Source organism: Schistocerca piceifrons, chromosome 3, assembly GCF_021461385.2.
Source record: "Schistocerca piceifrons isolate TAMUIC-IGC-003096 chromosome 3, iqSchPice1.1, whole genome shotgun sequence".
In the NCBI taxonomy this organism is placed as follows: Eukaryota; Metazoa; Arthropoda; class Insecta; order Orthoptera; family Acrididae; genus Schistocerca; species Schistocerca piceifrons.
Genome location: NC_060140.1, coordinates 672,513,710 through 672,538,704, shown reverse-complemented (window position 1 = coordinate 672,538,704; position 24,995 = coordinate 672,513,710). Strand labels below are relative to the sequence as shown.

Below are 24,995 nucleotides of genomic sequence, written 5' to 3'. Positions count from 1 at the left end.
TTCAGTAGAGCGACTTCTTCTTTCAGTAGAATATATGCTGTAAGAACAAAACTGCTTGATTTTTTTGTTCAGTGAATGAAGAGTGTAATAAATGTATATTCACTGCATTTAAATTTGTAGCAGCACAGGATATTGGTGATTTTGTAATTAAATAGCACTTTGAACTACAATTCTGGGTTTCTCTTTCCACGTACTCTGGCAAAACCCCAATTAATGAAAAAAATATTTGCATACCCAGAGATTAATTAAAAATGGGTTTTACTGCGTTACAATAAGCAGTATATCACCTATATCCTCAGGTCATCATATGAAGTCTCATTAACATTTAAAGCCTGCCCATTCTTGTTACCATCTCACACCCCCTTACAGTTTACACACAACAGAAACTGACCATGCAGATTAGCATGAGCTACTGAAATTAACTCAGATGGACTGCAACATTAGGAAGTGATGGTAAAAAGCAAACTGTCTTAACATAAGAACTCCATTTTCAAACGACCTTAATTCAGTTATTAAGCTTTTCAACTCTAGATATTTAAAACAGAAACATGTAATAAGAATCACATGTATAATTAATTTCTTTATTCTCTGGTTCTTACGAAGTTTTACTGATGCAACTAAACCTATTGAGGACAGTATTTTAACTGTACTGAACCACAGGTATCTAGAGTGGTTACAATGCAGAGAGCACAACAGGATCATCATGGAAAGCTACAAAGGAACACATTCTGTAATGATTTTTCATTGCAAACACTAACAAATCTGTGTACAACGAAGGCTACAGTAATGAGGTACAATTTTAATATGGTTTAGCTGAACAAAAATTACCAATACCTAGGTATTAAGGAACGAAAGTAGTGTGTAATAAACCTGTAAGCCAAAATAAAAATAAAAATAAAAATAACGTTTGTGTTGAAGGCAGTGACCTTAACATAGTTCATGTAGAAACAATGCCGTTGTTTTTCATACAGTTGCGCTTCACACATTCATATGTCATCTATTGAATCAATCTTATCACGGTATGTGGTTTCTTCACACTGCTAAGTTTAAGGTTCACAAAGCCAGATTACTTTTAAATTCATATCGACTACCACTAAAATTTACAGTTTCTTTGAAGGACAGATCTAAATATCCTACACTTGGGTATTTTTGCCTTTAAAATATGTGGGCACCATGTGGGGAGTTGTTCTTTGCTTGTAACTTGTTTTATGAATTATGGGCGTAGAACATTACATCGCAATCTTCTTTGCAAACCCTTGACACTGCTCTTTTCTGTCACCTATAATGACTGTCACCAGAAGATTATAGCACTTTATATAGATGCACATAAAGTTAAAAATCATCATTCAAAAAATACTAAATTACACACAGAACCGCTGAGGACAGTGGAATGACACTACTGGTCGCAGGCTGTATGGTTCTCTGTCTTACTACTGTGAATCTCTCCACCACCACCACCACCAAATCCGTATGAAATAATGCTGAAAACTGATTCTGTGCACTTTGAAGTCTTAATGTGTGTCAATATAAATTTGAAGTAATAATCCATAGCAGAAATGTAAAATGAATAGTGTACATCATAAGCTAGTAGCTAGTTACAAAAAAGAATGAATAGCTGGCATCTTTTTCTTGGTACGTACATGCACACTCATTCCAAATAAATTTGTTTTGAGTATTTGTTGCATGGAGCATATACGATAGAGAACAGCAAGAAACTTCCTGGCAGATACAATTGTGTGCCAGACCAGAACTCTAACCAGTGATTCTTTGTTTTCATTGACACCTTCACCAACAGAGCTATCGGATCAAGACTCACAACTAACCCTTATCACAGATTTACTTCCACCAGTAGCTCATCAGTGAGGCTATATTTGTTCATTGTGGATATCTTGTGTAGTCGGGTATGACAAATGATTGATGACTGTTAAAAATTTTTTTCTTTTCTGGTGATTGGAGCCATAAGTTTTTGCACAATAGGAATTACAAGAAGTAAAACAGATGAAATAGATGGTGATCCAGTCTTGTATAAATTGTGAAATCAAGAAGTAAAACTGATATTCATTAAGCTCTGGCTAAAATTTTCTATTTACACTACTTTCAGTTAATGCATCCAGCCTTAATACATAGAAGGTGCCAGTTGCCCAAATGTTTCCAAGAACAGTACACTTGCAAAATGTCAATCACTATTCACTGCTATTTTAATGCTCACCATTCAGGCAAAGTTTCCGTATTATTAAGTACTACATAAATAAAAATTTGATCACCTCTTCCTCCATTCCTTTTGCCATTTCAGCCATTTCATACAACTTAGGATTGATGACCTGATTTGCTTCTCTTAATACTGCAACCAAATCTGCTGCTTGTCTTGCATTGCTTGGTGTAAAAAAGGTATATGCAGTGCCTGTTCTTTGAGATCGTCCTGTCCTCCCAATTCGATGAACATAATCTTCCGAACTTGAGGGGTAGTCAAAGTTAATGACAAACTTTACATCCTCCACATCTGAAAAAGCAGCAAAACTATGTGAGTAAGCACAAAACAGACAAGCTAAGTTACAACATTAATAACTAATAAAAAACACTTTCAAATCAAACAGCAGTACAGTAATAAAAGTATTAATTTTAATGTATCTACACGTTTATTTTCAATTTACAGGATCTTCTGAGATTAAATGAAAAAATATTTAATCACTGATCACTATTAGTATAACATTAAAATGATTACTGATACCACATTAAACAATTAGCAAGTCATGACATTAGCCTGCAATAAAAAACCACAATGATTAAGGAAACGCCTGAGCAGGTGTAGTTTAGTTATTACCTGTGTGCGAACCACTAACAGGCCTAGTAGTGCAGTCAGGTGCACACTCCGCACAAGTTGCTTACTGCTGCCCTACAACTGGGCCATCTTAAGCAACTCGGTTGGGAGCATGCACCTGCGACGGCGAACGGGGGGGGCGTGCAACCCCCTTCTGTTACTCGGCTTTCTCTCAGGGGCCTACCGAGTGGCCCGCAGGCCTACCGAGTGGCCCGCAGAGAAGCCAGAGAGGCACAGCCTGAACGACAATGCAAACCACCTTTGCATTATCTTGCTTGTGCCTCTGCAAGAAAAAAGAAAATAATCGAACTTGTTAATAACAGAAGTCTCCCACAGATCGTCACTTTCCTTTCACTGACTGAAGAGAACTCAAGACAGCAGGCCACTGCTATCCCAGTAATTTATCAAATGGCATTTTTAAAAATATTTACTAATACTATTTTGGAGGGCCGTGTAGCTCCAATGTTGTTACTGGCTGGCACCAACAGCTACAAAATTGCTTCTGCACGAGTTGCGTCCACAAACTGGCTGCACTTACTGTAAGTAAAACTGATATCTCAATCAGTTTTCAGATTTCTGGAAACCAATCATATTAATAGAAATAAAAAGAATATTCATGGCCCCATAACCTATATATCATACTTTTTCAATGAACCCAGTGGCATGTTTTAAATATACTAACCACAAGGTACCACTTACTCCCACAACAAAATTAAAATTTGTGCAATATTTGATTTCAAGGGTATCCCACACTAACATGTAGCATACAAAAACAGAAGGCTTCTTTTTAAACACTTAACCATTCCCTTGCCTGAACCACTTTGCTTTTTACAGCATTTAATTTTGTAACCCTTAACTAAAGAATTCATGTATGGTCCTTAAATACTGTAACCCACAATATTTACTGCTGGAAATGTCATAAGTGAAAGGAGTGGTTTTTAAAACACCTAAGACATTTTCCATGCTAGTAGTGCCCTGTACACATCCATCAATCCCCTTAAACTACTATCCTAATGTTGCCCTACTATTTGAAATTGAACATACTGATATTGCAGAAACCGAGGAAAGGGGGGAGAAGGGGGAGGGAGGGAGGGGGGGGGAGGGAGGGGGGGGAGAGAGAGAGAGAGAGAGAGAGAGAGAGAGAGAGAGGGGGAGAGAGGGGTAGGAGGAGGAGGGTAGAGAGAGAGGGGGAGAGAGGGTAGGAGGAGGAGGGTAGAGAGAGAGGGGGAGAGAGGGTAGGAGGAGGAGGGTAGAGAGAGAGGGGGAGAGAGGGTAGGAGGAGGAGGGTAGAGAGAGAGGGGGAGAGAGGGTAGGAGGAGGAGGGTAGAGAGGGAGGAGGAGGAGGAGGGTAGAGAGGGAGGAGGAGGAGGAGGGTAGAGAGGGGAGGAGGAGGAGGAGGGTAGAGAGGGAGGAGGAGGAGGAGGAGGAGGAGGAGGAGGGGAGAGAGGGAGGAGGAGGAGGGGAGAGAGGGAGGAGGAGGAGGGAGAGAGGGAGGAGGAGGAGGGGAGAGAGGGAGGAGGAGGAGGGGAGGGAGGGAGGAGGAGGGGAGGAGGAGGAGGGGAGGGAGGGAGGAGGAGGAGGGGAGGGAGGGAGGAGGAGGAGGGGAGGGAGGGAGGAGGAGGAGGGGAGAGAGGGAGGAGGAGGAGGGGAGAGAGGGAGGAGGAGGAGGGGAGAGAGGGAGGAGGAGGAGGGGAGAGAGGGAGGAGGAGGAGGGGAGAGAGGGAGGAGGAGGAGGGGAGAGAGGGAGGAGGAGGAGAGAGGGAGGAGGAGGAGGGGAGAGAGGGAGGAGGAGGAGGAGGAGAGAGGGAGGAGGAGGGGTGAGCACACACTGCACTCACTTATTTGTACATTCTCACTGAATAATGAAACATTACTTTAATTCATATTTAACTGGGACTAAAGTAACAGTTATTGAAAAATATCCCACTTCTTGTGTACTGAATTCACAACTCAAAACTCACTGCAGTATGGAACATTTGAAACTGTAGAAGCCTTCCAACCTCACAAAAAGTAATCAATGAAAACTGTTTACTGTCGCGTTCAACATGCAAATATAAGATTGGTGTACATGACATACATACATACATACATACCTAAGCCTCGAGCAGCAACATCAGTAGCAACAAGAATCGGTGATTTTCCTGTGCGAAATTCTAGAAGAAAATAAAATCAAGTATCACTTTACACCATTCAACTTTCTGTCCACTTACATTGCATGCATGCCAAACCATTCTATACTTTATGATTTCCATAAAAACTCAAAGGGTGCAATGCTTGCGTTATAATTAGCATAACAATCCAGTAATTTTTAAATATGTGTGTGTGTGTGTGTGTGTAGTGATAAACATTATAAAATTATAATTAGAACAGTGGGCACACCATCAAATAAGATGTGCAAACTGAGGTGCTGATATTCAAACAGCAATCGACAGATTTACGGATGCACTTATCAATTATATCTGCCCATTCTTAAGTATGAATATTGGCAATTCAGTCCTAAACAATGGACCATACACCCATACACACTTAAGCATAACCAATTCACTAATAACTTATTATGGCAGGGTTCTATTACATCCATTATTGGAAAGATCTCTGTTGGGCTCTACGAGGATGGAATCCAAACATTAGTCTGAACACCGAAGGCATAAAGTTCCCACACATTGCTATACCTCCTATTTAATTCATGACATGTTAAGGACACAAAGCCATGCCAAGAAAGGAGGCCAAATCTTTATGTATAGTCACATTCATGTTGCTACACAATAACACACAGAAAATGACAGTCTCTTTCAGGTGTGTTAAGTACATGCATCTCCAACACTCAGCTCCATTGATGTTCATTTTTATAACATAACATCTGCAGAATAACAATATACTTAATGCAATGGTGAACCTGAAATACAGCTACAAAAAATAATCTATTTGGGAAACAGAGCAGAAGCTATGCACAACAAGAAATTACTAGAATGCCTTGTATGAAAAAGTAACCGATATTTCTTCTTTCATTTGTTATTGTTAGCTATGCATATGGCACTGGATCTCGTCTCTTTAATATTCACATCACAGTAGTTCTCTGCAACCATATGACAACTGGATGACAGGATTGCATAATGTTGCAGTACAAAGTCCATGAACCATTCTGGACTGTTAACAACAATCATCATGCAGTCAAACCCAGAAGTAATTTGTTGATAAGTCTACTAAAAACACACATATGCAACACTACCTGCAGGACACCACACCATAAATATTAAACCGAAAGTTTTACAATAGCAAGGAAAACTCTCAGTGGGTGAAAAAAATTGTTAATTCACACTCCTTTGGATGGAAATTCTACAAAGAGTATTTTTGTACTGTGATCCGTATGTGTTAAAACTCCTTTCCCCATAATCTAGCAGTAATGGTCAAACAACAATCACAATACACAGAAATCCAGTTCTATAACTGGAAACTTAATTTAAAATAAAGCAGTTTGAGTTATCAGAATACACACAGTACAATACTGATTTTACCTGTGATATGTTGTCCTGGAAACAGTAACATGATAGCTACTGTCGGGCACTACGAGGATGGAATTCAAACTCTTGTTTGAACACCGAAGGCATAAGTTCCCACTCATTACTATACCTCCTGTTTAATTCATGACATGTTAAGGACACAAGGCCATGCCAAGAAAGGAGGAGAAATCTTTTGTACAATCTCATTTCCTATATTTGTGCAAGTGCAGAAAACTTCTTACAAAATTTGATAGGCATCAAACAGCACAGATAACTGGACACTTACATTTCATCATTAATCTTTATTAATTTAACGATATGCCTAAACCAACTAAGCTTGGAACTACAGCTACAAAAATTTAACTAATTGGGACACAACATGCACTAATAAACTACTAAAGTCATGACATCCTGAAAAACTAAAGCAACTGCCCAATGTTTTGACCACTTCTCCGCAAGGTCTCTGATGCACGATTCCTCATTTTGTCTTTGTCACTGTAATGAAGGCAACCCCCCCTTCCGTCCCCCCAGTAGCATTCACACTACAGAAGCTCTTAGCAAACTCATGTCTTACCGTATTTACTCGAATCTAAGCCACACTCGAATCTAAGCCACACCTGAAAAATGAGACTCGAAATCAAGGAAAAAATAATTCCTGAATCTAAGCTGCACCTGAAATTTGAGACTCTAAATTCAAGACGAGAGAAAAGTTTTAGGCCGCACCTCCAAATCGAAACAAAGTTGGTCCATCGTAATACAATTTAGGTCGAATGAATGACAATACAGCAACAGTAGTTTGGTTCGAGTCATAAACTTAGCAGTTAAGCTTTACCAGGTAGCCATTGCTATGCGTCAGGTGCTCCGTATTTATACGGGTACCCTTCCTTTTTCACGTGCTTCGTCTGGTTTGAATTGATTGCTTATTTTTCTTTGATCTGATAAGTGCCAATCTCTTTGCTATAGGGGTTTACGTCTCACTAAGCTGAAAATGCATTATAATAGACTGTGAATGATAGAAGATATTCTGTACGAGAGTTTAGCGAAAATTTTTCTCCGTTTGAAAATGTTTGCAGACGCCTCTTTAGTACATTACATTCTGCACAGAAATTAGAGTCATCTTAGATTTACAAATCTAGTTAATTCATTTCTGACTATGTCTATTAGGCATAAGAATAATACAAATATATACATGACATGATATGTATTTCTTCCGCGTCTGCTGTTGTCTCACTCTAGTTTCGTACTTTATTAGGCAGGCAGGATTTAAATGAGATAGCAGCAAACACGAAACAATACATGGCAAAATATTTATATTCGTATTATTCTTATGGTGAAGACAATACTGCATGTGATTCAAAATTCATAGAAGCTCCTATTAGCAACCATCTCTTCTCACAGGAAGGAAAAAATTCAGAACGTAGAGTTGGCTTTATTGACAAACATCCCAAACAGTCTTGCCAGTCGGATTTTTGTAGTACATTGAAATGCTGCTACATTCTAAGATGAACAATACGGAATTTGTATTTACTTCATTGGATAATGTATGAAAATGCAGTGGTCGAAACTTGTGGCGGAGAAGAAAGCTCGTCTTCCACCTTTTTTTTTAAATTTATTTACTGACGCAGAGGTTTTGGCACCAGTATTTATCTTTGTGCCTACAAAGCATGCCTGTGTAGCGCTACATATATTCGACGGCAGAAGTTAGTTGTGGCGGCACCTACCAATATTTTTCAGAACTTCCGCTTGCTTTGCACTCGATTCTAAGACGCAGGCGGTTTTTTGGATTACATAAACCGGAAAAAAAGTGTGGCTTAGATTCGAGTAAATACGGTATGTATGACAGGATGAGAAGACCACACAGGATGAATAATTACTTCATTGATCATAGTGTGTTAACTACTTTCCATTGTCAGCAATTGTGTTGAGGCACACCTAGGACACCAGCCAAAGAAGCCTATGTAAACACACATGCAACTATCTGAAGGAAACTTAAAGTTAAGTTGCACATAAAGTTTTTAAACATTCAGTGAGTAAGAGGAGGGGGCTCTATGTGCTGGACATGAATTTCGGTAAAGTATTTGCAGAATTTCCAAAAAAACTTGTCTCTCCAAAAAGTCAAACTAACACCATTAAGCACATAAGCACTGGTCAAAACTGCTATTCCCACAATACAACAGTATTGATGTAACAAGTTCAAGAAAAACAATGAAATCCAATTTTATGACATGACTAGAGGCATTTAGTTTACACTAATCAGTTGTCATGTGGAGTACTACTAGAGTATGCAATACAATAAAATGTGGCTTGCTTATTACTTACTTAGAATTTGTTCTCCTAGAGACAGTCACACATGGGAGGTAATATAGAGCTTTACAAGGATGGAATCCAAATGTCTATCCAATGCCTAATTCATGACATAAGGGGGCAAGCCCATGCCAAACAATGAGGTAGTATTATAAATGTATAATTAATCCTTGATTCACACACACACACACACACACACACACACACACACACACACAGTAATACCCTAACACATTTTTTCACTTTAGTTCACTGCCAAATTATTTCAATATATCGACTGGGAGGGAGGATTCGTAAAACTAACAAGAATTCATTCCCACAGACAGTGCTGTCACTACAGGTTTCTCCCACTAGGTGTTTGTACTACATACCAATTTTCCCTATCAACCAAACATAGGTTGCACTGATTTTTGCAAATGTTTGTCCACGATCCTAAATGCAGAATTCGTAGGCATGACAATAATATGTTACCATCAAGTTCTGATTCTCACTACAGAAATCAGAAACCCCTCACTGGAAAGAATTCAGCTTGCACGAGATCCAGTAGAAGTTCACTTTGACAACACAACCAAAGCAAAACAAATGAAAACTAACATAGAAACAATTACGGATACTGTATGCAACATAAAACATATAGCCGAGTTTGAAATTATTCTCTATAGTAACGTAAGTAACTAGTTTACAACATCGAGGAGCTAAAATGTTGGGTGAGGAACTGTAAATCCCCCTCTCAATCACAGTGAAACTACTCACTAGATCCAAACCCCCATCACTTATTACTAGCACAAAAATTTTTCTAATGAAATGAATTAAGGACACATTAAAAAATAAATATGGGTGAACTAAGGAATAACTTCCAACAAGGTTAAAATTAAATTTTGTCAGTTGGTGAAATAGAATAAGGACATTATGTCTCGCTATTTACACTACTATAATTGTTACTACTGATGCCAAATTTCTTTGTAAATATGTCATGGGATGCTGAGGAGTATGCAACATTATCTCAGGAGGTTTTGTTGGGCTCTACGAGGATGGAATCCAAACATATCAGTCTGAACACCGAAGGCATAAAGTTCCCATATATTGATATACCTCCTGTTTAATTCATGACTTGTTATGACACAAAGCCATGCCAAGAAAGGAGGCCAAATCTTAATATGTATAATCACATCCCATGTATTTTTTGTTGCCAGACACAATCACTTAAAAATAGTACGTCTTTCTGCTGTAATCAGTACAGGCATCTCAAATGCTCAGCTCCTTTTATTCTTACAATTTATCATTAACATTTGCAAAGTAGCGATGTACTTAATGCAATGGAAAATCAGACTTACAGAAAAAAATAAAAAATTTAAAAACTGGGAAACAAAGCAGCCAACAATGCACAACTAAAAATAACCAGGACACCCTAATGAAAAAGTAAAACATTTCTTCCTTTGTTTGTTATTGCTAGCTGTGCATTTGGCACTGCATCTCAGACTCTCCAATATTCAATCACAGCCATTCTTGGCACAATAACTTTACCACAGGATCACACAGAAGACAGAAGTACTTAATAGGTCAAAGAGAGTGGACTGCTCTGGATTGTCAGCAAAAATCCTCAAGCAGTCAAACCCATGACTAATTTGTTGAATACAGATGCAGAGGGAAACATTCCACGTGGGAAAAATATCTAAAAAGAAAGATGATGAAACTTACCAAACAAAAGCGCTGGCAGGTCGATAGACACACAAACAAACACAAACATACACACAAAATTCTAGCTTTCGCAACCAATGGTTGCCTCGTCAGGAAAGAAGAATTTTGTGTGTATGTTTGTGTTTGTTTGTGTGTCTATCGACCTGCCAGCGCTTTTGTTCGGTAAGTCACCTCATCTTTATATATATGCATGCAAGGAGGTTGGGCTGAGATGTCAGTCAAGGCGGAAGTACAGAGGCAAAGATGTTGTTAATGACAGGTGAGGTACAAGCGCCAGCAACTTGAAATTAGCGGAGGTTGAGGCCTGGTGGGTAACGGGAAGAGAGAATATATTGAAGGGCAAGTTCCCATCTCCGGAGTTCTGATAGGTTGGTGTCAGTGGGAAGTATCCAGATAACCCGGACGGTGTTAACACTGTGTCAACATGTGCTGGCCGTGCACCAAGGCATGTTTAGCCACAGGGTGATCCTCATTACCAACAAACACTGTCTGCCTGTGTCCGTTCATGCGAATGGACAGTTTGTTGCTGGTCATTCCCACATAGAAGGCTTCACAGTGTAGGCATGTCGGTTGGTAAATCATGTGAGTGCTTTCACACGTGGCTATGCCTCCGATTGTGTACACCTTCCGGGTTATAGGACTGGAGTAGGTGGTGGTGGGAGGGTGCATGGGACAAGTCTTACACTGGGGGAGGTTACAAGGATAGGAACCAGAGGGTAGGGAAGGTGGTTTGGGGATTTCATAGGGATGAACCAAGAGGTTACGAAGGTTAGGTGGACGGCGGAAAGACACTCTTGGTGGAGTGGGGAGGATTTCATGAAGGATGGATCTCATTTCAGGACAGGATTTGAGGAAGTCGTACCCCTGCTGGAGAGACACATTCAGAGTCTGATCCAGTCCCGGAAAGTATCCTGTCACAAGTGGGGCACTTTTGCGGTTCTTCTGTGGGAGGTTCTGGGTTTGAGGGGATGAGGAAGTGGCTCTAGCTATTTGCTTCTGTACCAGGTCGGGAGGGTAGTTGCGGGATGCGAAAGCTGTTTTCAGGATATTGGTGTAATGGTTCAGGGAGTCAGGACTGGAGCAGATTTGTTTGCCACTAAGACCTAAGCTGTAGGGAAGCGACTGTTTGATATGGAATGGGTGGCAGCTGTCAAAATGGAGGTACTGTTGCTTGTTGGTGGGTTTGATGAGGACGGATGTGTGAAGCTGGCCATTGGACATATGGAGGTCGACGTCAAGGAAAGTGGCATGGGATTTGGAGTAGGACCAGGTGAATCTGATGGAACCAAAGAAGTTGAGGTTGGAGAGAAAATTCTGGAGTTGTTCTTCACTGTGAGTCCAGATCATGAAGATGTCATCAATAAATCTGTACCAAACTTTGGGTTGGCAGGCTTGGGTAACCAAGAAAGCTTCCTCTAACCGACCCATGAATAGGTTGGCGTACGAGGTGGCCATACTGGTACCCATGGCTGTTCCCTTTAATTGTTGGTATGTCTGGCAAATTTGAGTGTGTTTGTGTGATTTTTATTGTGTTTATCTACCAGCGCTTTCCCGTTTGGTAAGTCACAGCATATTTGTTTTTTATATATTTTTTCCCACATGGAATTTTTATAAAATGGAAATTGAGGGATGGAACTGCTGATTTTGTATTGGCTCCAAACATCAACAGGCATCTGTATCGAGGTTCCACATGCAAGTGTCTGTTAAAGTTGCATTTCCCGTAATTGAGCACTATAGATAGAATGGAAAAATCCTGTTTTATAGGTGAAAGCTTATAGTTCACACTAAAGCCAGCTGTCATTTTCAGTACCATCAGAACACACAATAAAGTGAGATAACTTTTTTCTTTTTTTACTTTGTGAACTTTTCCTGGAGACAGTCACATAGACATACTGTCATGCTTTAAGAGGATGTAGTCACGTTTTAACACCAAAGGCATAAGTTCCCCTTATTACTATACCTTCTGTTTAATTCATTACTTGTTAATGACACGAAGCTAAATGAAGAAAGGAGGAAATATTAAGTATGTGTAATAAGGCCTTAACATGTTAGCCATCGTATCTTCACCTCACTCCAACACTGAAGCAAGCAAATGCAAGCGGCAGCAACAAGCTGGAAAGGGCAGTGTGGGAGTATGTGACAACACAACATGAATGCATTTACTGCAGGTACTGACTGGTTCTCCTGCAACTTGTTAATACCTACAGAGTCGTAATAACTTTATCCAACACCATCTGTGTTGAAGCTTCGACTAGGTAGGATAGTAATTTTTTTTTGCAAATTTTTTCCACGAGTTCATAACTGTAGTTTGCACGCATGACAGAACAAGTCAGCATCCAGTTTTGTTATGTGTTTCAGAAATCAGTGGCAGAAACTTCCCACTGACCAGTAACCAACAAACAAAATCACTGGAAACCTGCTTCAATAACCTAACCAAACCAAACGAAGTAAAACAAGTCAGTAGCATCGTAACTACTTTTAAAAATGGAAATGTCTGGATGAAACAATACTTAACAGAAGGGAAAGTCAACCAATCTACCTATAGTGGACTGATGGGTGGGGCATAGAAACACACAACATAGAATAGTATTCACATTAGCTTTTGAGCTCTTGTTCTTTTACTACTGAAAATACACACATTAACAGACAGACCCAGACAAACACCAATTACTGAAAGCAGTTGCCCAAGGCTGATGGAGGTGGGGTGGGGGTTGGGAAAGTTCGTTAGTTGATTTGGGGGAGGGGACCAAACAGCAAGGTCATTGGTCCCATCAGACTAGGGAAGAACTGGGAAGTCTGCCAGGCCCTTCCAAAGGGGAACCACCCTGACGTTTGTCTGAAGCAATTTAGGGAAATCATGGAAACCCTAAATCTGGATGGCTGGACATGGGTTTGAACCATCTTCCTCCTGAAAGTGAGTCCAGTGTGCTAACCATTGCGTCACCTCACTCAGTTAGGGAAGGACACACATGGCAATGAGGCAGGTCTTTCACAACAGATGATTCAGTGGCTGCACAACAAAACAAAATTAATTCTGTGGGTAGAGCATTTAAGAGACAGAGACGAGAGAGAGAGAGAGAGAGAGAGAGAGAGAGAGAGAGAGAGAGATATGTAGACAGAGGAGAGTAGGGAAAAATAAGGTGAGGTAATGGGAAACTGCTTAGCGGAGGTTTGGGGCAAGGGGATTGCAACTGCACAGGGTCTGCTGGGGAGAGAATTCCCACCGGTGTAGTTGAGAAAAACTTGATATGGAAATGAGTATCCAAATGGCCCACATACTGAATCAGCTGTTGAAGTCATTAGCGTAGTAGTGTGCAGAATGTCTGGAAAGCGGATGGTCAGGTTTGGAGTTTGCCTCACTTTTGCAGTAGCAACCCAAGTGAGTAGACAGTGGATTACATGTCATGTCCATATGGAATGGTGTACAGTAATTGTAGGATAGCTGTTATGTAACACTACCACTTTCGCACTTTGCCCTGGGTAGAGAATGCTAGTATCTGGACTGCAGTAGGGGGTAGTGGATGGGTGCATGGACTTGCCTTTCGCAGACTCAGAGTGATAGGTTGAGAGAGAAATGCTGAAGGTTATTCTGTAGGTTGAGGGGAGTGGGTGGCGAAACACTAATTTTGGTTATGTGATACTTTTACTAGAAAAAGAGTGAGAGCTCAAACTGTACATAAAAACACACAGCTTACATGATTAATATTGAAGAACTGATTGCCCGATCATGATAAGGCTCTGAATCAATGTGGCAGTTTTTTTCCCAAAAAATGTTAATGACAAAGTGAATTATGTTCAACCTTTTTTCTATTAATTAGGATGAAAAGTGACCAAATAAGTATTTGTTGTTCGGCTTTGTAGTAGATATGACGGAAAACTCACAGGAGGCATTCAGCATCTCAGCCCCGGAAAACAATAAAAAAATATTTCCATGGTGAAAAAAAGATAAGCTCATTAGGACCAATGGAGATTATCTTTAGCTAGATGCAAAGTGTAATGGAATTATTCTCTATTTTTGGATTTAAGCTCATGTTAATTTTTAAATTCCAACTGGTATGCTTGTAAGTTAGCAACAATATCTCTAAGGGTCCCGTCGGGTACTTCGAGGATGGAATCAAACTCTAATCTGAACACTGAAGGTTTAGTGCCCATATATATCTATACCTCCTGTACAATTCAAGGCATGTTAAGGACAGTTATGTCAAGGAAGGAGGCAACACTATCAATGTATAGTCAGGTCTTAGGTCCACCTGTCACAATACACAATGAATTTATTAATAATCTAATGGTAAAATGTTCCAGACATTTATCCACGTACGATCATGATATTTAAAACCAAGCAACTAATTACAAGCAATTTTAAATCTGTAACCAATTTCAGCAAAATACTGCCCCAATCAGCGCACAAAACATTGCCAATGCTACTGGAAACTGATCAATTAGCAGTTGAGAGTGCAAAATTTTGCACACCAACGCATTACAACCTTGGTATTACAAGGATTTAAGTGAGACATTGGTCTTAATACCAAAAACAACACCAATGGCAGGAAATTCTCACTGCTTTCTTTAGTTGCTGTTATTGCTGTCTTTATTTGCTGTTAAATTCAAGTTGTGTTAAGGAGAGATGGAGACCCTTCGCGGAGGTCAAGTGCACGCTAAAAACATATAATGCTCATGTATTACAAAATAACAATTTAACACGTTTTCTAAAACCAACCTTGAAGAACCCAGTCTCTCTCTGGTTGAGATTTGTCTCCATGGATGCAAGATGCTGGCCACCTGTAATAAGTCCACTGTAATAGTAAATCTCAACCACAAAATTAACATTAATGCAACATCCATTACCATAAATTTCAAAAGATGAACTTTTTTAAATCTCTGAGGCAACAAAATATGCTGATCCAATCTATATATCATACATTCTTGCTGTGAAGCAACAAAAGTTAACACTGTAACAAACACCATGTGAAAAATTAAGTCAAAGAAAAATCGCACCGAACAACAGACTATAAAAACAATGTAATATATGTGAAAGTGGGTGTCCACTGCACACTGCAACATCATGTGGTTTCAATCAACAAACATCACTATAGTATGAAGGATATCCATATATATAATGCAGCCCAAAATTACAGCCACCCGGTGACAGGTCAATGAAGATTTTCACAACAATCGAAGGGTACTTTTTGTGTGGACGATGATCTAAATATTTTTCAAGCCCAGAAAATGTTAGTGGACCTTCAAAAATTTCAAATTTGAGCTAATGCATCAATTCTTGTGTTTGCTAGAGAGAGTGTGTCTAAGCACCATCACACACAAAATAATACTATCAGAACAAAAGAAAACCCCCCAAAAGTGTTAATTTCTGTAAGTTAGTGGTTCCCAGAAGAAAGTTCTCTAACAATGTGCTTCAAACCTGATTTGCCTTTATTATTTTATTTTTGTGAGGTCTGCCAAACCTTCATGAAAATAGAAATAAAAACTGTTTATGAATTTTCCATCAATTTTTCTGAATTATATCATTGCTGAAAACAGCCAGGTTTCAAGGGGAAGAAGACGATTTCAATGGCAGTGCCTTTTTTTTTGGGCTAATGAAGGTAAGGAGAAGCAGTGTTACCTTTCCTCTATTCCAACTCAAAGCTAAGCTACAGAACAAGCCTGAGAAGCAAATGTTACCCACACACTACTTCCAGCACTAATAAAAAACTGAATTTACTTCTCAGATTGAATAAGGCACTTGTATCCATGGCTTCTTTACAACTATGGTACAGCAGAAATTGATAGTCTTCATAAAGCATGACAAACCATGTCTGGATAAAACAATGACAGAAATTAGGGTATAGCTGAGAAAATCTGAAGAAAATGTGAAGGAATTTCTTTGTAGAAGGAAAAACTCTCGACACCTCCCCGAAGTTCCAGTCTGTATCAAAAAATTTAAGGCTTACAAAATTAATACAATTTAAATTCCATTATCTAAAATTGGTAACTCCTCCCTTTCTCATTCCAAAAATGATTTGAGAGATTGCACTTACACTTAATGAACTAGTAATGAAGTATCTGGAATCTGTTCAAAATTAACCAAAGTGAGCATTTCAAAATTTTGTGCAAGTCACTTCTGTCACTACTTACCCATCACGTCGCATTTTTCTCGTAATTTCATCAACACGCCTCTTTGTTTCTATGAACACTATGCTTTTGTTCTCTTTCTCAGCCATTATTTCTTTTAATAGCGTGCTTAACCTGCAAAATATTAACTGGATTACTATCAATAAAATGATTGTCCAACTCCTTATGTGACCATTTATTTATCCTGTAAGATAGTCTAACCTTTTCGATAACTTAATATAACATTAAAGGACTAGCAAAAAACATTGTAACAGATGTTTGGTAATTATTATAATTTCACCTCACCAGAGAAAAATCACAGAACTTGTGAAATTCAATAACACTCGCAAAAATGCCGTAGAGCCTAAAAACTGAAAAAAATATTTACATGCAAACAATGATGAGATTATAATGAAAGGTACCTTTCAATCATCGTAATTGCAGAGCTGCATTAAGATGACTCTGCCAATGCTCTATACTGGTGATTGACAGACTTCTGCAAAAGGAGTAATGCTACAATGGGCATCCATGAAATATTTTCCAAATCACTGAAGAAGACCCCTTTAGCAGTATACAAATGAATTACACTGCCTTTTATATGGCAAGTACATAGACAGTCGTATCATTTTACAACCGCCGCAATGTAAGGGATTCTCTGTAGCTATCAAGAAATACCATTTCTATTCAATGAACGTGGATAAATAGCATGTTTACATAGGAAGAAAAAGAAGAAGATGATGATAACTAGAATTATAATGTTATAACAACAATCCACCTTGTAAATTTATAGCTGAGTCATTAACAACACAGGTGTTGAACCAGTTGACTCAAGAATTTGGGATCATTGAGAAAACTAAATTTGTCCTCTATGTCAAAGAGCACTCACACCAATGAGTTGTTAAGGGTTTTGAAAGATATACAGTCTTGAGTTTGGGAGTCATACTTCAAAACCAGCGAATCAGTGTAAATAACTCAGTAAAGGTCTTACACAGCATACAGCTAAAGGTCATAATGTGGCTCTCCATGTTTGTCTGCCCCATGCAAATCTCTACAGCAGCCTACATCCATTTGAACCTGCTCACTACTGGCATCCCTCTATCACCACATTTACTACTACTCAGTGCTTCAGGATGTGTCCATCTAAGTTTAGTCAAGTTCTGCCATAAAGATGTATTCTCCTCTACTAGATTCAATGCCTCTTCATTAGTTGCCTACTCATCTAATTGTCACCACTGTTCTCCGACAACTTTTCAGAAAGCTTTTATTCTCTTCTTCTCTGAACCACTTCTAGTGCCTGTTTAGTTCTGCCCAAGGCTACAGTCCACACAAATAATTTCACAGACGACTTAAGTCTTTAACATTTGTGTTACAAATGCGTAAAACTAGGATATTGCTACCTATACTGCATAGCTAATACAACTATTACATCAGTAAGATAGCTAACAATGTTCTCAATTTTATCTGTGCACCTACCAATGACCCTGCAGCACTAATCTCTGACAAGTTATCTTTACTTCTTTCACTACGTATTCAATTACCATTTCTATCTAGACATGTAATTTAACAACGGTGCAGTCCCCAACACTCAGTCTTTACTTTTCATCCCATCCAGTATGTCTCCCCTGGCCCGGGGTTCTGGGTGACTTTTCTGAACTGTACCCCTTTTCCTAAACCTCTCCAATACTTTTCCTTCACCCCTTCAACTCTTCTGCCATAAGGAGGAGCCACAGGCTCCCGAAAGTTTGTAAAATTTAAACCCGTGTGTGTGTGTGTGTGTGTGTGTGTGTGTGTGTGTGTGTGTGTGTGTGTTTTCCCTTGCCACTTGGTGAGTAGATTTTTCTATCTATCCATTTACATTATACAGATATGTAATTTAATTTGTACAGGGTACCCCACCAGAGCTAATTGCCTTAATTATTTAGGCACCTTTGTAAAATACCAGTCTGATTAGGCAGTATGATCATATGGTGGAAATATTTATGGAGAAAGGAGTCAGGGAGGAATATCAAAATTACAACACCAATGCAAGAACCCTCCAGACACAGAGAGAAGCAAAGAAAGTGACTGCAATGCTGGTTCCCATTACACAAAGGTAAGTTTCTTCAAATTAATGTAGGTCTAGATTTCCAGTCAACTGTGTGCCTAGAAAATGCAAATACAGTGGTACCTTGCTTAACGTGCACCTCCCATAATGATTAAAAAAAAAAATGACTTGTTTAACGACTGATGTTTCACACAACGAATGATTACTTAGTGTCACAACACCAGCCCTTTGCATGCAGCGGGAAAACATTCAACAACATCAACACCTTCCACTGTTGGCAGCAGCATATGAACTTTGTCTTTCAGTTTTGGTTGAGTGCTCTTTCTGCTACCATCTTAGCGCAGTTTTGAGCACACACTTATCTAAACTTGTGATCACACAGTGTTTTTTGTGTGCAAATTTTAATAACCTTCGTAGAGAAGTCCCCGAAAATACAGCCCCAAGAGACAACCATAAGAGAAAGAAAATTACCTTCGAAATGAAATGTAGAATCACTGATAAGCACAAACATTATCTGAGTGTTGCTGATTTAGCACGAACATACAATTGGTCTACATCAAATATTTGCACTATCCTCATGAACAAGGACAAGATTAAGTAGAAAGATGCTTCCTTCCAAGGAAGTGACAAGAGTAAACAACAGTTTCGAATTCTGGATGACGTCGAAAGGTTGTTCACTATATCAATAAATGAAAAGCAACTGCAAGGAGACACTATTAACAAGAACAACGTTTATGAGAATGTGACAATTTTTGCTAACCTCAAGACAACAAAAGTGTCATTAGCGACCGAAGAAGTCGCTGATTGTTCAAGAAGTTTAAGAGAAATATCAGCATCCATAGCGTTGTGAGGTGCAGCAAAGCAGCCAGCTCCAACACAAAGGCAGCAGAGAATTTTATCAGCAACTTCAAAGTGCTCTTAGATTCTGCCTATTATCTGCCGGAACAGGTTTTTAATTGTGACAAGATGGGTCTATCCTGAAAAAACATGCCAAAATGCACCTTTATAACAGCGGAGGAGACCGCATTGCCCCATCACAGACCTATGAAAGACCGCCTCACACTACTATTCTGTGCCAATGTAAGAGGTGATTTGAAAATTAAACCGCTGTTTGCATTCGGAAACCCCATGAGCCTTCAAGAAGTGTGAAGTCCAGAAGAGCAGGTAAAATGTGATGGGAGGGTGGGGGTTCTAACAACAAGGCTTGGGTGACACATGATCTTTTTTCTGTGGATCAATGAAGTGTTTGGCCCTTCAGTGAAAAAATACTTGCTTGAATGAATCTGACACTCCAGGTCTTGCTTTTTATGGACGACACTCCGTCCAATTCTCCAGGCCTACAAGACAAACTCCTTAAAGAGTTTCAATTCATCAAGATCCAATTTCTGCCTCCCAACACCACTCCATTAATCCAGCCTATGCGCCACCAGATTATTTCTAATTTTAAGAAACTCTGCACTAAACCACTCATTGAGTATTGCTTTGAATTGACTGAAGCTACCAATCTCATTCTCACAGTTTTGGAAATATCAATTCAACATCATTGCCTACGACAAAATGATAGAAAAGGCATGGGAAGGGGTTACAAAGAGAACTCTCCCTTCTGTCTGGAAGAGGTTTTGGTCGCAGTGCTTTGTCGAATGTGACTCTGAGGTGTTTATTTTAGTCAGTACCTGTGGAGCCTGTAGCCAATGAGATTGTGTCTTTGGCTAAAAGCACAAGATTAGAACTGGATACAAACAATATTGAGGAGTTTGCGGAAGATCACAGTCAAGAAATGACCACCAAAGAGCTTAAGAGTTGCAGAGTAAGATAAAACTTAGTACTTTTTCTGCATTACCATATTTTACATTAATTTGTACAGGATAACCTGTTTCACTTAAAGAGGAGTGTTTCACACTGTGAGTGAGATTCTAAAGTGAATGATGCTGCCTACACAAGGTTCCACTATAGTATCTTTATTTCAAAACACCAATGTTAATGTCAATGGCACTGTTGCTTAACTTTAAAATGGTCATATGCTAATACGAGTCCTCAAAGAACTGTAGCACCTATCTCACTGCTGTAGCACAAGGACAGTGGCCACAGAAATAATAAAACAAGCCAACTGCATGAATAGCAAGAAAGGGACATACAGTGCATAAAATTTGTGACTATCAATTCGAGGTAAACCTCAAAAAACTTCTGTGACTGGCATACCTTTCTCTTTTATGCAATACCTAAATATTTAATTTTGGGCTGCCTACAGGAAATCAACCTCATCAACAAGTCAAAATAATGAAGCATCTCTTCACTGTACCTGGACAGTGGAGCAAGTTGAAGTCACCCACGAGGGTCATTCATATTTAACAAGAATGATTTAACAACTAGGATCCTTTTTGAGTGATGGATGTGGAATGGTAATATGTTTCATTCTCCAGCAATCTATTTTAGCAATACAGAATGTTCCATCCTCTAACACTGCTATCAAAATAAATGTCAGGTGTTGCTGGGAACCTGATGCCTGACAGACGAAACAGACTCATCCAAAACGGATCTATGCTATCCTCCTCGTTCATTGTAACTCATACGGTAATAGAATAACATTTAAACATTTTTGTTGCTGTTCAACTTTATTTCCTTAGCAGTAAGAGTAACAGAGTGCTCATTACAAAATCAGCAACGTAAGGTTTCCTACCCACATGAACCATGGTGGGGAGGCTTGCGTGCCTCAGCGATACAGATGGCCGTACCGTAGGTGCAACCACAGCAGAGGGGTATCTGTTGAGAGGCCAGACGAACGTGTGGTTCCTGAAGAGGGGCAGCAGCCTTTTCAGTAGTTGCAAGGGGAACTGTCTGGACGATTGACTGACCAAAACGGCCTTGCTGTGCTGGTACTGCTAACGGCTGAAAGCAAGGGGAAACTACAGCCGTAATTTTTCCCGAGGGCATGCAGCTGCACTGTATGGTTAATGATGATGGCGTCCTCTTGGGTAAAATATTCTGGAGGTAAAATACAGCCGTAATTTTTCCCGAGGGCATGCAGCTGCACTGTATGGTTAATGATGATGGCGTCCTCTTGGGTAAAATATTCTGGAGGTAAAATAGTCCCCCATTCGGATCTCCGGGTGGGGACTACTCAAGAGGATGTCGTTATCAGGAGAAAGAAAACTGGCGTTCTACGGATCGGAGTGTGAAATGTCAGATCCTTTAATCAGGCAGGTAGGTTAGAAAATTTAAAAAGGGAAATTGATAGGTTGAAGTTGGATATAGCGGGAATTAGTGAAGTTCGGTGGCAGGAGGAACAAGACTTTTGGTCGGGTGAATACACGGTTATAAACGCAAAATCAAATAGGAGTAATGCAGGAGTAGGTTTAATAATTAAAAAAAAAAAAGAGTGCAGGTAAGCTACTACCAACAGCATAGTGTACGCATTATTATGGCCAAGAGAGACACGAAGCCCACGCCTACTACAGTAGTACAAGTTTATATGCCAACTAGCTCTGCAAATGATGAAGAAATTTATGAAATGTATGAGGAGATAAAAGAAATTATTCAGGTAGTGAAGGGAGACGAAAATTTAATAGTCATGGGTGACTGGAATTAGAGAGTAGGAAAAGGGAGAGAAGGAAACACAGTGGGTGAATATGGATTGGAGGAGAGAAATGAAAGAGGAAGCCATCTGGTAGAATTTTGCACAGAGCTCAACTCAATCATAGCTAACACTTGGTTCAAGAATCATAAAAGAAGATTGTATACATGGAAGAATCCTGGAGATACTAGAAGGTATCAGATAGATTACATAATCGTAAGACAGAGATTTAGGAACCATGTTTTAAATTGTAAGACATTTCCAGGGGCAGGTGTGGATTCTGACCACAATCTATTGGTTATGGACTGTAGATTAAAACTGAAGAAACTGCAAAAAGGTGGGAATTTAAGGAGATGGGACCTGGATAAACTGAAAGAACCAGAGGTTGTACAGAGTTTCATGGAGAGCATAAGGGAACAATTGACAGGAATGGGGGAAAGAAATACAGTAGAAGAAGAATGGGTAGCTGAGGGATGAAGTAGTGAAGGCAGCAGAGGATCAAGTAGGTAAAAAGACGAGGGCTAGTAGAAATCCTTGGGTAACAGAAGAAATACTGAATTTAATTGATGAAAGGAGAAAATATAAAAATGCAGTAAATGAAGCAGATAAAAGGGAATACAAACGTCTCAAAAATGCGATCGACAGGAAGTGCAAAATGGCTAAGCAGGGATGGCTAGAGGACAAATGTAAGGATGTAGAGGCTTATCTCTCTAGGGGTAAGATAGATACTGCCTACAGGAAAATTAAAGAGACCTTTGGAGAAAGGAGAGCCACTTGTATGAATATCAAGAGCTCAGATGGAAACACAGTTCTAAGCAAAGAAGGGAAAGCAGAAAGGTGGAAGGAGTATATAGAGGGTCTACACAAGGGCGATGTACTTGAGGACAATAGTATGGAAATGGGAGAGGAGGTAGATGAAGATGAAATGGGAGATCCAATACTGCGTGAAGAGTTTGACAGAGCACTGAAAGACCTGAGTCAAAACAAGGCCCCGGGAGTAGACAACATTCCATTGGAACTACTGACGGCCTTGGGAGAGCCAGTCCTGACAAAACTCTACCATCTGGTGAGCAAGATGTATGAGACAGGCGAAATACCCTCAGACTTCAAGAAGAATAGAATAATTCCAATCCCAAAGAAAGCAGGTGTTGACAGATGTGAAAATTACTGAACTATCAGTTTTATAAGTCACACCTGCAAAATACTAATGCGAAATCTTTACAGACGAATGGAAAAACAGGTAGAAGCCAACCTCAACAAAGATAAGTTTGGATTCCGCAGAAATGTTGGAACACGTGAGGCAATACTGACCCTACGTTGAGGTTCGCCGATGACATTGTAATTCTGTTAGGGACAGCAAAGGACTTTGAAGAGCAGCTGAACGGAATGGACAGTGTCTTGAAAGGAGGGTATAAGATGAACATTAACAGAAGCAAAACGAGGATAATGGAATGTAGTCGAATTAAGTCGGGTGATGCTCAGGGAATTAGATTAGGAAATGAGACACTTAAAGTACTAAAGGAGTTTTGCTATTTGAGGAGCAAAATAACTGATGATGGTCGAAGTAGAGAGGATATAAAATGTAGACTGGCAATGGGAAGGAAAGCATTTGTGAAGAGAAATTTGTTACCATTGAGTATAGATTTAAGTGTCAGGAAGTCGTTTCTGAAAGTATTTGTATGGAGTGTAGCCCTGTATGGAAGTAAAACGTTGACGATAAATAATTTGGACAAGAAGAGAATAGAAGCTTTCGAAATGTGGTGCTACAGAAGAATGCTGAAGATTAGATGGGTAGATCACATAACTAATGAGGAGGTATTGAATAGAATTGGGGAGAAGAGGAGTTTGTGGCACAACTTGACAAGAAGAAGGGACCGGTTGGTAGAACATGTTCTGAGGCATCAAGGGATCACAAATTTAGCATTGGAGGGCAGCGTGGAGGGTAAAAATCGTACAGGGAGACCAAGAGATGAATACACTAAGCAGATTCAGAAGGATGTAGGTTGCAGTAAGTACCGGGAGATGATGAAGCTTACACAGGATAGAGTAGCATGGACAGCTGCATCAAACCAGTCTCAGGACTGAAGTCCACAACAACAACAAGGTTACATTTTGACACCAGCCACCAATACAAAGGCTTTGACACCAGCCACCAATACAAAGGCTTTGACACCAGCCATCATTACAAGAGCTGACACTCCCATCCTCCCTTTTTAATGGTTTCCTAATTTCCATTGTTTACAGTATGCGTATCTATCTATCTCCATCCCTCCTTAGTACTACAGGGGACAATAATGATAATAGCATACAGCAAAAATCAAAAGCTTCGTGAGAACACTGCTACGCACATGAAAGGATGCTCCTAAAAGAGATTAGGAATTTCATAAATTTTAAACTCTACTCTGTTGCATTTTTAAGTTTAAGAGATGACACCTCCATTTCTGAAGATTAGGTACTAGATATCCTTTATTCGGAACATTTAACTTAGTCCAGAAACAAAAATTTATATATACGTACTTCTGCTCCTTTTCATACTCTTGGCAGACATCGATTATCTGAAGAATGTTATGATTTGCTGATAACTGGAGTGAGCCAACATTAATCTGCGTGTAGTCTTTGAGAAATTCTTCTGCTAGATTTCTGACATCTTTTGGCCATGTTGCTGACCACATCAATGTTTGTCTATCAGGCTGCAATTATAAACATTAATTAATGCAATAAATTAAACTTTAAATACATTTATCAATTTTTTTATATTAACGTTGTCATACCTGCTTTCCATTTAACTAAATTGACAAATTTCACATGAATGTTCATTCAAGCATCACATGGGCATTTATCGCAATTGGATTATTGAGTGTGGCAATTTTCATAATAATATTGCTCAGGTTTCCAAATTTTTCGGTTTGAGGTTCCAAATTTCTGAACCAATTTTTTGTGATATGTAAGAGCAAG

General features: G+C 39.4%; 1 protein-coding gene across 2 annotated transcripts in view; it reads right to left on the bottom strand.

Moving 5' to 3' along the window:
• The window catches only part of LOC124787763 (probable ATP-dependent RNA helicase DDX17), a 65,267-nt gene that overhangs the window by 5,516 nt on the left and 34,756 nt on the right, over positions 1-24,995 (bottom strand). For both annotated transcript variants that reach the window (XM_047254644.1, XM_047254643.1), the window contains exons 7-11: positions 24,558-24,730; positions 16,450-16,560; positions 15,038-15,099; positions 4,912-4,971; positions 2,265-2,500 (exon numbers count right to left, since the gene is read on the bottom strand). In XM_047254644.1, coding sequence (XP_047110600.1) covers positions 2,265-2,500; positions 4,912-4,971; positions 15,038-15,099; positions 16,450-16,560; positions 24,558-24,730 — 642 coding nt within the window. The remainder of the gene's footprint in view (positions 1-2,264; positions 2,501-4,911; positions 4,972-15,037; positions 15,100-16,449; positions 16,561-24,557; positions 24,731-24,995) is intronic.